We start from the raw sequence: 16,351 nt of genomic DNA, 5'->3' as shown, positions 1-16,351 counted from the left end.
TGGTAACAACACACAAAACAGAGTAAATGCTGGAGCAGAGAGAGAGCTGCACAGAACATGGCAGGGGTCATTAACCATTGGTAACAAACTGATTCAAATTATAGCTAGCAGACCAGGTGATAATACTCTACTTGCCAAAGAATGCAAATCATGGTTTAGAAATCTTTAGCTCTCGACCCTTTTGATAACCCTTTAATAGGAATGCTATTGATTCTGCTCTTCTACTCGATTCTCACTCTGATGACAAGCCCAGTCTGAATACTGTAGGAACACAGATTTCAGGACACAACTAAGTGCACTGCAGGATGGTCCACAACACGCACCTCATTGCCATAGAAACTTCTTCCCCTTTCTCTCTTTGGCCCCTGTCCCCGTGTCCCTGGCACCTCATTCGTGCTGATGGTCTGCTGAGCTGCTGCAAGAATTTCATCTAGTTTATCTGAGAGGAAAAAAGAGAGAGGAAGAGACAAACAGAAAGAGAGAGAGAGGGGGACACACAGCGATGAAACAGAAAAATGGACTGCAACAAAATGAGGGAAACAATGTGTGGAAAGGGACACACTTGATGAAGGCAGATGAGAAAGAGAGGGGGAAAATCAGGAAACATCCACTGACAAACATGAGCTCTCTTACTCAAAGCCATCTGATAGACTGTCCTCTTCTTCTCTGTAGCTTGTGAGGACTCGAATTCTAAAGCACAAAATAAGCTTAATAAGTGACGGAGCGGCGGGTGCCAAGTCATTTTGGACAGACATAAATGCAAAGCCTTAAACGGGTACCGGACCATACCTGATTTTTTTTTCCAAGGGGTAGCAGCTGGAAGGAGGACAAAAGGAGACTTAAGTTTTGGCTGGAGTGAAAGTGCAATAGTGTTGTTACAGTGAATACTAATCATATTCCCCGGAGCCTGACAAACTGAGTCACCTCCTCAGGCTTCTCCATCCTCAGACTATGTACATCACACGCATGCTTTGTGTTAACAGCAACACACAGCATGCCGCTTCCTGTTACTCTCTAACACACACACACACACACACACACACACACACACACACACACACACACACACACACACACACACACACACACACACACACACACACACACACACACACACACACACACACACAGAGTACAGTACAGTAGATAAATATGGAATTAGGCGACTCCCACCTCTCTCCACTGTTAAGTGTTTAGATCCCGTTAGCAGTGAAGTTAGGAAAACAAAGGAGACAAGAAATAGACAGTTAGTGATTAAACCAGTAAGCAGCAAAGTTAATAGCGACCCTTATTGGCATCTATTGGTTTAAAAGGTTAGCATGTGTAGGCTGAAAAGAAACTGGGCTCTCGGCCGAATTTATATTCAAGTCATGACGATGAAATCTTCTTTTCATGTAAAGGTTTTATATCCTTACCTATGCTGGACACATCCTTTCAAAAATAAGCTGTAACATATTTAAGCAATACTTAGTCAAATTGGTGTTGTGCAAACATTGTGTGTGTGAAGTTAAGTGCACTGCAGGAACAATTCAACGTGATGTCCTTGTTGTCTTGCTGCATGACTTGTAGGTGAACTGGGACACTGCACCAATCACGGGGGGGTGGGGGGTGGGGGGGTTGAGAGAGTTTAGCTGGCGTCACAGCTAAATGATTCTGAATCCATTTGAATGAGCATATGGCAGCAGCTGACCTGGCTTCATCACACACTGTGCTCATCACAACCTGAGTGAAAAGGAGCTACAAGCAATGGTGATCTAGGTTTTATGAAGCCTGTAAACCACGTAACCAAGGATATGTACTAATAAATGCTCTTCCCACTGGGACAGACACGTAGACTGAAAAGTTGCCAGTTTCCTGCAGTTAGCCTATATACAGTAGGTGCATTACTGATTCAGGGAGCACTGGATCATATGTGCCAGTGGTGGGTAGTGTGTTCAAGAATCTGGAACCTGTGTTTCAGACTGGGTGCTCATGCTTTGTGCTGGTCAGGTGAGGTCACACCACAAAGAGACGGCAGGTGAGGGGAGGAGACGGGGGAGGGATAAAGCAAAAGGCTGCTTTCTACGTCACCACCTTTTATCCGTCGTCAACAGCTCACCGAACACGTTCAGAACCGCGCCACAGTGACAGTGGCAGCGAACGTCATACATGTTGAACAAGATTCAGTCCAATCGCCGATAAAACGCTGAGCAGCGTTCTGATGTGCAGATGGGGGCGTTGACCCTCACCATGTGCTCTCCTCCCACTAATTGGCCTCAAATAGATATGGCATAAGCATAGCCACACATAATGCTGTTACCATAGTAACCGAGCTGGAATAAAGTTGTTTCTTTTTTTCCTCAAACATTGCTCATCTCAATAATTTTATCCTGGGTGTGATTTTCTTTTCCCAAACGAATCAACAACCTTTTCAGCAAAAGATATTAAGATTTCTGCAACTTGCCCACTGATGCCTTAAGATCAAACACCCGGCAATGAGGTTTTGTGGCACCCGGAAACTCTTCCCAGTTGACACCCGTTTCCCTGCAGTGTTACCTTGGAAACAACTACTTGCTGAGTGCCAGCATGTGTGTGTGCGGAGCAGAGGGGCTGGCAGGCTGCTCTGTGGGAGCCGGGGGTTAAAGCAGTGGACGGGCCAGGGGGCGGTGGAAGGTGCCGCTGGGTAAGAGGTAAGAGAGGCGGGCAGTGACAGAGGGATCACAGGGTGAATGGTGACACTTTTCTGGGTGGGGTTACCTGTAGTGGGGGTGCTGGAAGTGACAGTGTGGAACCTCTGAAAGAACAGTGAAATGCATTGAGACCGTCATCCACGACTGTAGCCACTGTTCGCTTCTGCTGCGGTGTAAAGTACACATCTCCCTCCATACTTTTTGCTGTCTAAATTTAGCCCTAGCTCAACTCCTCTTCACACCATCAGCATCTTTAACAACCTCAACTCTGGTTTCACACTGTTTCTATCAGTCTTTATCACTTCAGTCTACTTCTACCTACTAACCTTTTTCTTCTCATCAGATTTAAACCCTTCTTTTCCCCCTCAGTTTAATTTTTCAGTCTTTTGCTTACAATAGTAAATCAGAGTCTTACCCATCTCCTCCAACTCCGAAGTCATGGATTTGGATCGTAGGGCAATAGCTGGAGTGCTTAGCCTTTTGCTCTGCTGTGGGACTGGAGGGGACAGAAGGCAGCAGCTATCAGTCAAGCAGTCCAAGAGCACGGTTCACTTATCCCCAGCTATCACCAACAGCACCTCCTTCAGGGTGCTACGGACTCTTACTTTTCTTTCTTGAACCCTCCTCCATGTCTGGGTTGCGCGTTACCATGACAACCTTCACCATGAGGCTGTTTCCTCCTTGACGGATCATATTAACGACCTGCCTGTGACCAACCTTCACCACATTCTGGCCGTTGACCTGGAACACAGAGTGACTCAGCTTATAAATGCCTTTTTTTACCAAGCAAGAAAAAAAACGAATAGACGAAAGATAAAGTAAAGCAACAGACTGACCAAAAGCAAGTGATTATTTGATATTTAGGGTTTTTAATATTTCACAACAAATATTACATTATATAAAATATAATTTTTTACAGGTTCGTAGCATTTTATCTGGGATTTGAAAATGCTCATATCCATCACAGGTTTACTCTACAATCCTAATTTAATTCAGTTTAAATTTATAAATTTTGTAATTAATTACGGTTTAAGATAGGGTCTGTATCTGGAAACCGCCCCTGCTGTGTAGAAGAATACCATTCTAGTACAGTACCTCTATCAGGAAGTCCCCCATCCTGAGACCAGCTCTCCAGGCCACGCCTCCCTCGTCCACAGACTCCAGGTACTGCAGAGCAGGAAAGGCCGGGGTGGGAGTGAACTCCTCAATTGGAGTCTGGGCTGAAAGCACCATGAAGACACGAACAAAGAAGCGTTAGCATTTGTTGTGATGCAAGTCACTACTTACATACACACAAATCAGTGAGTGTGACTGTCTGTGTTTATCTCTGTACGTCCTCACCCTTGGCCCCTCTTAGCACAAAACCAAAGCCTTCGCTGTCTTTTTTCTGCAGAAGCACAGTCTTCTCCTTGATTATGTAGTCACTAGCAGAGAGAAGATAGAAGACAAAAAAAAGAAAGTGACAAAACTGAACCACATGTGCCGCATTCAACCGCTGTTGTCATCAATGAAGAATTTAGTAAAAAGTCAACATTTGAATCTATAGAAATCACAGTCACCTTAGTGTTTTTTCTCTTGTGCTACTCTTCAGTTACACACAATAATTATTATGGAAAAGCTGAATGTAAAAAAAAAAACAAGAAGAATATTTATTTTAAAAATACATCAGTGGGAAAAGCTATATAGGGTGCTGCTTGTTGCCGCAGCAACAGATAGAACTGGACACAAGTAAACTCGGGTAGGTCCACACCAGAGCCAAGCCATGTAATGGCATGCTATTAGTCACTGACAGCAAAGAACAGGCACCACATGCTCACAGGTGCAGCCCGTATAGAGTAGTATATGTTCTGCTCCGTCTCGTGGCACTAACAGATGGGTAATGTGCAACGAAGAACATTTGCTCAAATATTATACGCAAATGCAAATTTGAGATACTTTTAATCAGCTACATTTCACTCCGATACGTTTATTCGCCAACTGTAACTACAGTTTGTGCTTCAGATTCCTCCCACACTGTAAACATGTGCAGTCAGGTTCATTGGAGAGTCAAAGCTGCCTATAAGTGTTTGTGTGAATCTGTCTGTATACTGTAAGTGGCTCACCTACCGCCCAAATGACGGCTGGGATGCCCTCCAGCATTCCCCGAACCCTTATGAGGATTAGCAGTTCAGTGAGTATCACAAATGGTTTTGTTAAAACATCTGTTTAAGATCCAAAGAGGTAGAACAACCCAAGGTCTGAAAAACAGACTTTGCCTCAATCAGCTACAGTACAACAGTAAAATAGTACTTTATGAAAGATATTTATTATATTTACAGTACATTTAGCTTATTTGTACAGGTAAAATCATTGTAAAGTACCTGTATATAACAGTGACAACCTCAGATTTAAACCTTTGTGGTTTCTGAGCAATCGTGTGTTTCTTGAGTTCCACATTAAGCTGAGGCTGTTATTCATAGACCCTTGACCCCGTGAGGCCCCAAGCAGTATGCTCAGTAGCCCCGTTGAGTAATACTGTACAGTGCATCCCTATTTCTAGTGTAACCCTCAGATTGGGTGTAGGGAACAGCCCCACCTCAAACATGTTGGAGACTCTTATGAATGAAGAGGCCATCCACACAGTCAGTCAGTCATTCAGTGAGTCACAGAGTCACATAAACCATGTCAGCTGTAACGTACTGTAACTGCATGCTGACAATCCCATCGTGCACCAAAATACTCCCAACCCACTCCATCTGTTCATCTCTCTCTCTCTCGCTCTCTCTCTCTCTCTCTCTCTTCATAGACTTTCCTTCTTTTCACAATTCTCCATCCTCGTGACCCTTTCTACTCCACACTTCTGTCTATACTGGCTTCCTCTACTGTTCTCCAAACCCTCTAATCATTGCTAATTTTTTTTCTAATCACATTTCCCCCTCATGATCTTTTTCATTCAGTCTACTGAGTGCATCACTCCCCCCACAGGCTGTGAGAGCCTCTCTGTCTCTGCCAAGGGTCTGTCTCTTTGTTATTCGTGTCCTCTTCTGTCCACTTCTGCTGTCCAGCCTAGATCTCAAACAGTTCGAAGAACTGTTAATAAATAAACAAAGAATGTATTGCAAAAACGCACACTAATTTTAGGGAGGGATTTGGTTTGTGAATTTAGATCATTGTTGGGAGTCTTGTGCATATTAATCTGTACGTATGATAATTTGCACATGATTATTGTAAGCAATTGATCAATAGGTCTTGCATATTATAAACATGGCTTATCTATACAGCTTTCTTCACCAAAATTCAAATTGACCTAATGGTGGAAAGTGTTTAATAGAGGATAAACACCTTATACACAGATACTGGAGGGAACAGGTGAGTTGACCTCAGTTAGTCAACCCTTACAGTACATCCATGTGTCCAACTGTGAAGTCCACACTCAACAAACCATACTGTCGCATCTGTTATGTAATGACATAACTTACATCGTTCTAATACCACAATGTATGTATAGAACTACAATTAGGAAACATCAGCCATTACTGCAGTGAGGACAACATGAAAGTCAATAGAAACATAAGAGTTACATAAAGTGAGCGTAGCAACATAATTCTGTGGCGTTAGCATTAGCACCTCTGCCTAGCATAGACCATACACCACCACACACCAGGCACATTTCATTACACTGTACTTACTTATGCTGTGTATTTAATTTAACAGATTGCATTACCTCCGTCTTTAAAGACTGCTACCAAACCATCTGCAAACATTACACCTCATGTTATTAGGATATTGAAATATTTAGATTTCAACCATAATCCTTTTATCGGAGAGCTTAACTAAATTGACTCGCACATTGGGAATCATTTAAACGTAATGATGCAGAGTTCTATGATTACCAGAGTAATATTTAATTTGGTTAAATTGTGTGAGCACAAAGTCATAAACAATGCACAAACACGGAACAGGTGAACCTGAAGTTGGACTCTCCAATGAGGTTCTCTGGATGGTGGGTTATGTAATGCAGCAGATTTGATGCACTAAATCGGAATAACGTGTGCAACCTGCAGACTCTACAGGTGGTAAACTCAAGCCCTCAAAGGCCACTGTCCTCTGGTTTTCCAGCTCTTCCTGCCCCAGCTACTACAGATTACGTCGATCAGCCAATCAACAGCTGGAAAAGCCAGCTGACACACCCGATCAAGGTAATCAGCAGGGAGGGTTGGCAAACCAGCGGGACGGTGGTGCTGGAGGACTTGAGTTTGCCACCCCTGATGTAGACAATTTTTACTTGATATTTCAGCTGCTCAAAATGCAGCAGAGAAGAAACGCACACTACTTTTGGTCATTACCATATGATACTTTAGACACCCCCTGCCTCCTCTTGCCACTTGACCATACTTCATACTTCATAGTAATGAATTAAAGAAAGGTATTTTTGATTTGGTTGTAAATTATGGCGAGAAATCACAGGTTCTTATAGAAAAACAGAACTTAACGCTGTTTGGTACCATAGGTGCCCATTGGGTGTTTGTTAACTGCGTAAAGCAAATAGAGTACATTAAAGACTTAAACAAGACTGCATTACTAATAACAAACTTCAGCACACACCATCAGTGTGAGCAGGCTCTACCATGTCGTTTCCACAGCAAAAGCACATTCAGCTGCCCAGGTCAAACTTTATGGACTGCGTCTGTCCGAACAACGACCACTGAACTGGGACATAGTGACAATGTCCCTCACTGTTGCTTTCCCAGTATTAGTGGCCCTGTGCCGTCATCAGCATCCAAGACGCAAGCAACTAAGCAGTACAATCTAGCAGAGAGTACAGCGTGTCTCCCAGTGCATAGGTAAGTGGCCGAGGCATTAAAAAGGTTTGGCCAAGCAGGCTTCCATAGAGGTGTCAGAAAGAAGCTGAAACTTGTCATGCATGCTGCATCGTTAAAACTACCTCCTTCTCTCTAGCGCTCTCTTTCTCATTCCCTCTATCTCCCACACACACACACACACAAGTACGTAAATATACAGAAGCACACTACATCGACACACAGGACACAAGGACACATGCAATCAAACAACCAACAGAAGAAGGCAAATTTGCCTGTCACACATTTGTGTTTGAACAGCAGACAAAAAATATGTGATCCATACACACGGAACACCCATAAACCCAGCAATGCGTGCACACATACAAATGCACAACAGCCAAAAGCAGAAGGCATCACTTCCACTGGTGCAACATTTTTTTTCTTCCTGAGAACAATTCGAAGCAGAGAGAAAGAATTCGCCACTCACACATGTTCATACAGCGCAACACAGAACGGCTGCACTGCTCATACGCCGGGCTGTGCAGCAGCAGCAGCAGCGGCAGCGGCAGCGCTCACTCGTCCATCGTCGCACACACATACGCACGCATTCAGACACACTGAATCAACACATCCCTGTGCAAGCATGCACCGCAACATCTGTCAGTCTATCTAATCGATCCTGCCCTGCCATCCATGATGCCCACATGCATGCATCCTTCCCTCCACCTCCCCCAGTCTCCCCGCAGCAATTGGAGGGAGCGAGTGAGCGAGAGGGAGGGGAGGGTAGAGGGGTATAAAAAGCCATGGCAGGTACCTGTAAATGAACCAGACGCTCCTATTCACAGGGCCGAGCGATGGCCAGGAAGAAGAGAGGGAGAGGGAGAGGGAGAGATCCTCCTCGCCGCATGCCCCCATCGCCATTTCCTCCCCTCCCTCTCCTCCTCCTCCTTCTCCTGCTCCTTCTCCTTCTCGTCTTCCAGCAAGACAGCAGTGAGCGTGAGTCGCGAGAGAGGAGGAGGAGAGGAAGAAGAGGAGGAGAGAGAAATGGAAGAAGGGAAAGGGAGAGGGACGAGCTCTCCCAGCCCCTTCATACTTAAGACAGAGAGAGGAGGAACGGGAGAGCAAGAGAAAGAGAGAGAGAGAGAGATGGAGATGGTTCGCTGTGACTGCGACACAGAGAGAGAGAGAGGGGGGGGGGGGGGGGGGGGGGGGGGGGTAGAGGAGCAGGGAGAGAGGGAGGGGGGGAAAGGTGGCTTAAGAAAAAGGAAAGAGACAAATTAGATAATTTAGAGATGAAGAGTGAGCGAGAGGTGATTGGGTTTGTTCACACATAAACAAAACACACAAACATGTAGCACACAACCTCATACTCTCGCTACCACCTCCCGTCTCCATCCTCCACTTCCCCTTCATCCATTTCTCACTACTCCTTCACTTGCAATAGTGTAAATGTATAGTATGAACGGTGCCTATCTATCACTGTCATGATTCCCATTCATAAAAATGGATGTGACTTAGAGAAGTCTTTGCTGTGTAGTACAATCCTATCGGGGATAATTCATTCGTTAGGAATAATTGGAGGCTCATGAAACTGAATGACAACAAGGTTTGACTGTCATCATCATCATCATATTGATGAAAATCAAGTACAACATTCTCATATAACATTACATAAAAAGCTGATCTACTGGTATTTGCTGTTGTCTTCGCTTGTTATTGACCTGACATACCTTTGAAGTACACTTAACTAACCTCCTCTCCCCTCCCCCCTCTTTTCTTCTTCTCTTTCCTGCCTCCAACATGCACACTCACACACTCATTCCATCCTCACACTAGCTGTAAACAAAGAATGAATGAGAGGGTAGAGCAAAGGAGGGAGGGGAGGTGGGGGAGGAGACGCATCGACGCAGTCAGGAAGAGGAGATGGGACGGAGAAACAGCTGGGGGATGAGTGGCGGAAGGAGGAAGAAGAGGACGAGAGAGAGAGAGAGAAAGAGAGAGAGGGAAAAGAGGTACAGATTCTTACAATGGGCACTCACATCATCTCTTAGCCAGAGCCTCGTTCCACGAATGTCGAAGCTATCCTCCGTCGCCTTGCCCTCTCTCCCTCCCTCCTTCCGTCCCCGTCCATGTCTCTCTTTCCCTCTCACCCTCTTGTCTCCCCTCTCGCATTTGAGGATGATCACAGCTCCTGTCCCCTCTCTCACATCTCTGCCTTTTTGTCTCACTCCCCGCATGTCAGGCTAGACCGCTGCGCTTCTGTGTGTACAGTATGTGCGTTTGTGTTTGTGCACGTGTGACAAAGAGAGGAGGCAAAAAAAAAAAAAAAAAAAACGAGGTGGGGAGGGAGCAGGAGAGCATGCAGACAGAGTGTCCACATGATGGTATGTGTTTGTGCACTGTATTAACGCTCCATGTGCCTTTTATTGTTTGTGTTTGTCATAACACAAGAATACTCTTATATGCTGCTTTCTCTCTCTGTTGTTACAGGCTTTAGCAAAAGCTCAAGTAAGATGTACAAGTTTGTCAACCAGCTGCTACTGGTTCAATACATGTTGTTCCAACAAACAGTGGTTAGCTGCGCTCTGCTGCTCTATCGCCACACTAGATGCTTGCTCGTCCTTGTTTGACACACTGTTGGTCCAAAAACGGTCTCATGTGGGATGGCGGAAGAGCAACAGCATGTAATGTTCAAATAAAGACATATGAGGTGGATGGACATTCCACTTTTAGGCCCAGTTGGATATGATGATGTGTTTTTTGATAAAAGTTGACTTCATGATGTGAAACGTTGGGCTCATAAGAAACTAAACGAATGCTGTTCTGCTGTACCTTTTTTTTTTAACAAAGGTTCTGCGTGCGTAGTCTTTCATTCAACTGGAGCTGCCCATGACTCGTCCCTTTAAATGTGTCTGTCTATCTAATACCCAATAGCTCTTTACTGAATAAGACCTGCTTCCATGGTTAAAACCAGCTGCTGCTAGTGGCTTCCACAAACAGAGCCAAATAATGCAATATGATGCACTTGTCCTAATTTGTTTGAATAAAATGTTTTTGTTTCTTGAATGGTCTGTTTCCTGTATTGTAGTTATGAGTTGAAGTTATGTATTTAGGAAGGAGTCATAAACAGATATACATTATATACTTGACGGGGAAAGTCAATATCTTATATATCTAGATTTAATAATCTGCAAAGCATCCATCATCAATATGCTATATGAGTTGATCATCCAGTATTTTTATATAATAAAGTACAGAGCAAATGATGGATCAACTTATAGCCTGTTATTACATACTAATGTTTGCACAAAACAACAATGCACGTGTCCCTTTTTACCAGCTTGCAAACGCTGTCTTCTTTTATCCAAGCTTTCCATCCCTCTCTCCCAACCACCTTTCCCTTTAGGCTGCCCTTCACTGGCTAACCTCCAGATGGAGTCACCACAGGGGAGGAAGAGTGATAGAAAGAAAATTAAAAAGTACAAGGGGGGTTTAGCTATGCAGTTATGAATAGAAAGTGATGGAGGGATCCAGGAATGGACAAAACATGTAGCCAAAGATACAGGGATAAAAGTAGAGATAGGTGAGATATTACATGTAGTGATGAAGGCAGTGTAAGAATGTACACACATGAGTCAGCTCTTAGAACTGTTGGGCCAAATAAACAGAGCCAGCTCCAGCTTTGCTGCAGTAAACACTGCTTAAATTATCACTGGTGCTTTTTGAATGCAAACAAACATATGTACGATTTAGCTTAATTTAGTTTGTTGCTAGCATGAAGTGTCACATCTTTACTAAAAGCATGTAAATAATACATGAAAATGCGAACAACGTGAGAGAAAGGAACACAATTAGAGAGATGAGAAACAGGAAAGCATGACCAAAATGCTCTGAAAGAGTAAGTTCAAACATTTGAAAGAAAGCGTGAGCCTCATTTTGAATAATACATGTGACTGATAATGGCTTTATTTCTGTGTAAACAATTCTGTCTTTGCTCTGTCCAAATCCTGGACACTGAAATGAATTTGCCTCGAAGCGTGATGCTGATACAAGGCATTCAACAGAATGACATTATATTAGGCTGTGTTAATGAGGAGCAGTCACACACTAAGTCAATACAGTCGTGTTCCTCCTCAAACACATCACCTCCAGAAAAAATCCAGCAAAGTTTGTTTCCTGTCCTAAGTTCAAACAGCTAAATGTGAACATTTTCTGGTGATGCTGCATGTATTTATTTGTGTAGGTCTGCATGCTGATTGAGTTATAGTAGGTGGATGAATATCTGTATTAACACAAAAGGCATAATGACCTCATGAAAAGTCACAGCTGCTGTTGTAAGATTATTTGGGTCTATTCCCATGGCATGCTAATACACATTCATCAGTTCAGACAGCTTGGTCATCAAGGGCAGTGGTGATTTCACTGCCCAACAAAGGAAAATTGTGGACTTAGTCATCAGAATGGTCTAAAAGCACCTTCACCCGCACAGACATATTCAGCCCACCCAACACCTCCACGATGGCAGTGTCAAAAGGCAGGCATTCGAAGAAAGGAAACTTAATCTAAAATCCTGATAGGACATAAATCTGCCAATTCTGCGTACTGTAGATCAGCTACAGCAAACCAGCTTGTGAAAACACAGATGATAAACCTTTGCCTTGAGAACAACATTAATATGGAAGTGGGCGGATCAGCTTTCGGGCCTGAGGCGGTGAACCCTCACACAGTGTCATCCTGGTAACACATGAATCACAGCATCGCATCACACAAATCACCACTGGAATGCATGAATCACTGCATGATTCATCTTATCTGGAGAGATACAGTATGATACCATACAAACAAATCCCCAGCCAGTGCTGTGTGTTTAAACACAGCAGGCGGACTGTGTGAAAAGGTTGTCAGTTTGACTTTGACACACAAGGAGGGTGGACACTATAAATTTGGCTTTTTAGCAAACTACTTTACCAATTGTTTCTTCAGCAGAGTTAGAGACCAACAGAAATAAAACTGTGTTGGTCATGTCTACACCTCAGGTGAAGCAATAATGTGAATGTCAAATTGTTCTTTTTTGTATTTAACCTTTATTTAACCAGGATATGTAAGTGTTCATGCTTCAGACAGTCCTGATGTCACACTGAAGCATCTAAATACCTCTTGTCAATCCAAGTGCCCCTAAGAATGTGTTTAGCCCAAATCCCCTTTTTGTAGGGACACCAACAATGTGAGGTGATTTTATCCTAAATTAACTAGAAGCAGTCATTTATGTATGCCTTGCTGCTTAAAGAAACACACCACGTCTTTGGTGGATGGAGGAGGCAGTTGTTCAGATTGCTAAATATCACAACTGATGGCTAACGGCAAGGTAGCTTACCTAGGAGCATCAAAGCTGTCGTAGGAACCCACAGTGTAATGGCGGAACAGTCTTTTGGCTCGTTCTCCACGGCTCTCTAAACACAAAATTACAGGGACGTGAGCACTGTTGTACGGCTGATTCCAAACGAGTTCTTAGGATGCCTCTGTGTCTTTATTCTGTGAAGGTGCCTTTACCTGATCGGTTGTCTTGGCTTCGAAGCATCACTTCCTCCACACAGTCAGAGGGGAACCAGCCTGTGCGACCCCTGACTGTCCCCTCCCAGTATCCTCCTTCGCCAACACTCAACACTGAGGAGGGGGTGCAGGAAGAAGCAGCATGTCAGGGCAAAGAGGCAAAACCGACACAAGCACACACAGACCAGTGAGAAATGAATACACACAACAAATCAATGACATTATACAGACAGAAAAGAAATAATAGAGACACACACACAAACATGCAAACCTCCTACATACTCACCAAGACATACATACCTGGAGACACCTTAGACTCACTCACAAACACACACATATTCATACCTGCAGACATTGAATACAAACATATATAGATACCTTACACTCATGTTAGGACAGGACTATTACAAGTCAACTGAAGACACTTCTTGTCTGGGTACTGCTTTGTCTCAGAGACTAATAGTCTCTCTTTACAACTACTGTTAACATGTATCTCCTTTCCCTATCTGCTTGAAGCATAGTTTGACATTTTGGGGAACATCATTTTTTGCTGGGAGTGTCACTTTGGTTGGTTTAACATTGTGCCTTAAAGCAGGATCCACATAAAATCATGACCCATGAAGCTCATCATTCCTATAGCACCCCGTTCGCAGTTAGGGCTACGGCTTTGATTAGATTTGACTAATACTGGCTTTATGTCAAGCATTATCAAGCTCAGGTCAGGTCAGGCATGAATGATGAAGTTTGTTAAATCTGAAAAATTAAATAATGGTGGTATTGCAGTATGAAACGTGAAAAAACAAAAACAGAAGTCATTGTCCCCAATTGTCCCTTAGAAGGATATTTCAGTTGCTCAAGTAAGTTTCCATTTATATTGAACAATTTGGCAAAACATCATAAAAAGTCACTGATAAACCTGGGTTGAGTTTGTTTTGTAGTGTGTATGGTGTTGAAATCAGTGGATAATTTTTCACGGTAAAATTAGCTACTCCTTGGTAAATAATCAAACACAGGAGGCAGCATCTGGCTTGATGTCCAAAACACTTCATCACTTCGCTAAATGGTGATAGTAAAAAGTCTAATTACATCTCACCTCTGAAGTCTGCAGTTTAGATGTTAAGAAAAAAATATCTGGTGTTATATCAAAGCCTTACACAAAGAAATCCCACTTTGTGGTTAGTTTGAAAAAGAGCTTTGTTGTTTTCTATTCCAGTTCATCTGTGCTACTATGTTGAACCATTACAAACACTGGCATCCAACCAGGCAGATATTCTGATATTATGCGGAAGACAACATTGTATTTTAAGCTGAAGTACAAACACACACACACACACAAAACACAAACTGTGTCCAGATGTGAAGATGTGCAGATAGTCACCTTTCACCCTGTCTCCTTTATTAAAGCTGATTTCTCGCTCTCCTTGTGCAGAGTGCGCTCGAGTTGCTACAAAGACTCGTCCTGGGACAGCGCTGTAGAGGCGTCTCCGCTGCCCTGCAGTTTGTGCAGTGGTGGTGACAGTGGCAGGCCTGGATGGCAGAAAAGAGCAGGGTGGATCAGAGAGATCGCTGATTCTTTCCTCACATGAGGTATGGGTCACACAAAAGACCAAATAATGTGTTTCTGTCTCATGCCCATCGACTGAGTGACCTTGATTTGATGATTTAAAATTACAGGGACCTACCGAGATTCCAAAGGTATCTACAGAAAACATTAATAAATATACTGTGAAATGATAGAGAACTGAGACTTGTTGCCCTTTGTTCAGCTGCACATTGTTCTCCACTTACCCCCTCCGACACTGCCTGCTTCGGTCCTCCTTGTCTCCAATCCTACCCCGGGATGGGGATCGTGTTCTCGCTCCTCTGGGACTACTAGAGCTCCGAAGAGTACCGGTATGCTTGTAGCCCTGAGCAGAAAAGGAATTTATATGTCATAATATAATAAATGCTACCATTATCATTTTCTAGAAAAATAAACTTCACTGATGACTGTGTGATCCATCTGAAAGCCTCAAAACTGTAACTATACATTCGGTATTTGGAGGTAGAGCAAGAACCTCATCTTTTCACTAAAACACACACCTGGACAGACACAATGTTTGTTCCTGGGGCGTTGGGCACCGCCATCCAGTCTGGCAGGTTCATGCTGCTGTCGCTGTTGGCCCGCAGAAAGGGGTGAGGGTGGGGTATTGTCAGTGTTCGGACGCTCTCTCGCCTCTGAGGGGCATACTTCGGGGACTCCACAAAGGGAACTGAGGGGAGGCGTAAGAGGGTGAATGCTGAGCAGCAGAGTGGATTTTCCTTTTGAACAGCTGCTGTGCAGGTTTGGAGGATATCATGATGCATTCTGAATTGAATTTATACGTATTTTATTGCTACACTCTCTTTTGTTGATTTATTGCTAATTAATGTTGCTAGCATTATAGACACACTAACACACACTGACATCCTTCATTGCATTTTAGCACATCATTACTACTCATCTTACCCACATCTGTGTCCCGATGATTTTTGATAATTTCTCCCAGCTCAAAATGTCCAGACATGACAGCCACCTTATAAAATGAAAGACATACAGTACACTGACTATTTACACACATAAAATGCAAATACATGCAAAAATGTACAATAACAGTTATCCATAAGTTATCCATATTTTATAAAGCACCCCATATCAGATTAAATGTCTATAAATATTTAAATCGCATCATGAAAAAATGATTTAGTTGTCAGTCCAGAATTTAAGTGATGGATTTATTATTTGTGAATGTGGTCTGTTTAGACTGGAAGCATTACTGTTCAACTTATTTTAGTCAGTTTAAGTTCAATGTTTTTTTAGCAGCCATCACATCCAACACAAAGAAGATTACCTAAAAATGTCAAGAATCGCAATGCCGAGAGATTTTCTGTTAACATCTCAAAATATTTATTCACCCCAGGTGAGAACACAGTCTAGCACATTTACCAGCATTTTCTTCTGTTGTTTCTGGTCTTTTACACCCACAAACACACAACCGATTGTCTCAGCTGGCTTTTTCTGTATTGACAAAGTTAATGTAACCAGATTAAAGGGTCACACACAAGCCTGCCACCTGGGACCTCTGTGCGCATCTCAGCACGATAATGGTTTAAAGTGAAATTAGGTCTCGGCACATTCTGCTACGTTAACTTAATACGACATTAAACCATACAACCACCCAACATGCATAATTACCCAGCCAGGCGCTCAGGCATTACCTGAAAGGGGGTCTGCCCACTGTTATTCTTTGTGTCTTTATTTGCTCCCCTGTAGAGCAAAATTCGTGCACAGCTTTCCTGTAACAAACAGTGGTGAATAATGTACATTTAGTT

General features: G+C 43.2%; 1 protein-coding gene and 1 long non-coding RNA gene across 2 annotated transcripts in view; one reads left to right on the top strand and one right to left on the bottom strand.

The window, feature by feature from the left end:
• Positions 1–16,351, bottom strand: part of shank1 (SH3 and multiple ankyrin repeat domains 1) — a 50,134-nt gene that overhangs the window by 8,173 nt on the left and 25,610 nt on the right. The window contains exons 9-23 of the mRNA XM_029157805.3: positions 16,238–16,315; positions 15,489–15,555; positions 15,083–15,252; positions 14,789–14,907; positions 14,379–14,527; positions 13,001–13,114; positions 12,825–12,900; positions 4,011–4,093; positions 3,765–3,889; positions 3,275–3,410; positions 3,085–3,165; positions 1,174–1,182; positions 790–816; positions 634–690; positions 324–439 (exon numbers count right to left, since the gene is read on the bottom strand). Of these exons, the coding sequence (XP_029013638.2) occupies positions 324–439; positions 634–690; positions 790–816; positions 1,174–1,182; positions 3,085–3,165; positions 3,275–3,410; positions 3,765–3,889; positions 4,011–4,093; positions 12,825–12,900; positions 13,001–13,114; positions 14,379–14,527; positions 14,789–14,907; positions 15,083–15,252; positions 15,489–15,555; positions 16,238–16,315 (1,407 nt within the window). The remainder of the gene's footprint in view (positions 1–323; positions 440–633; positions 691–789; positions 817–1,173; positions 1,183–3,084; positions 3,166–3,274; positions 3,411–3,764; positions 3,890–4,010; positions 4,094–12,824; positions 12,901–13,000; positions 13,115–14,378; positions 14,528–14,788; positions 14,908–15,082; positions 15,253–15,488; positions 15,556–16,237; positions 16,316–16,351) is intronic.
• LOC129604466 (uncharacterized) lies at positions 9,310–10,516 on the top strand. Its single transcript, XR_008695364.1, has 2 exons — positions 9,310–9,462; positions 9,941–10,516. It is a non-coding gene; the product is annotated as an uncharacterized LOC129604466 (long non-coding RNA).

This window comes from Betta splendens, chromosome 8, assembly GCF_900634795.4.
Source record: "Betta splendens chromosome 8, fBetSpl5.4, whole genome shotgun sequence".
Taxonomy (NCBI): Eukaryota; Metazoa; Chordata; class Actinopteri; order Anabantiformes; family Osphronemidae; genus Betta; species Betta splendens.
This window is presented reverse-complemented; position numbering and strand designations above follow the sequence as displayed.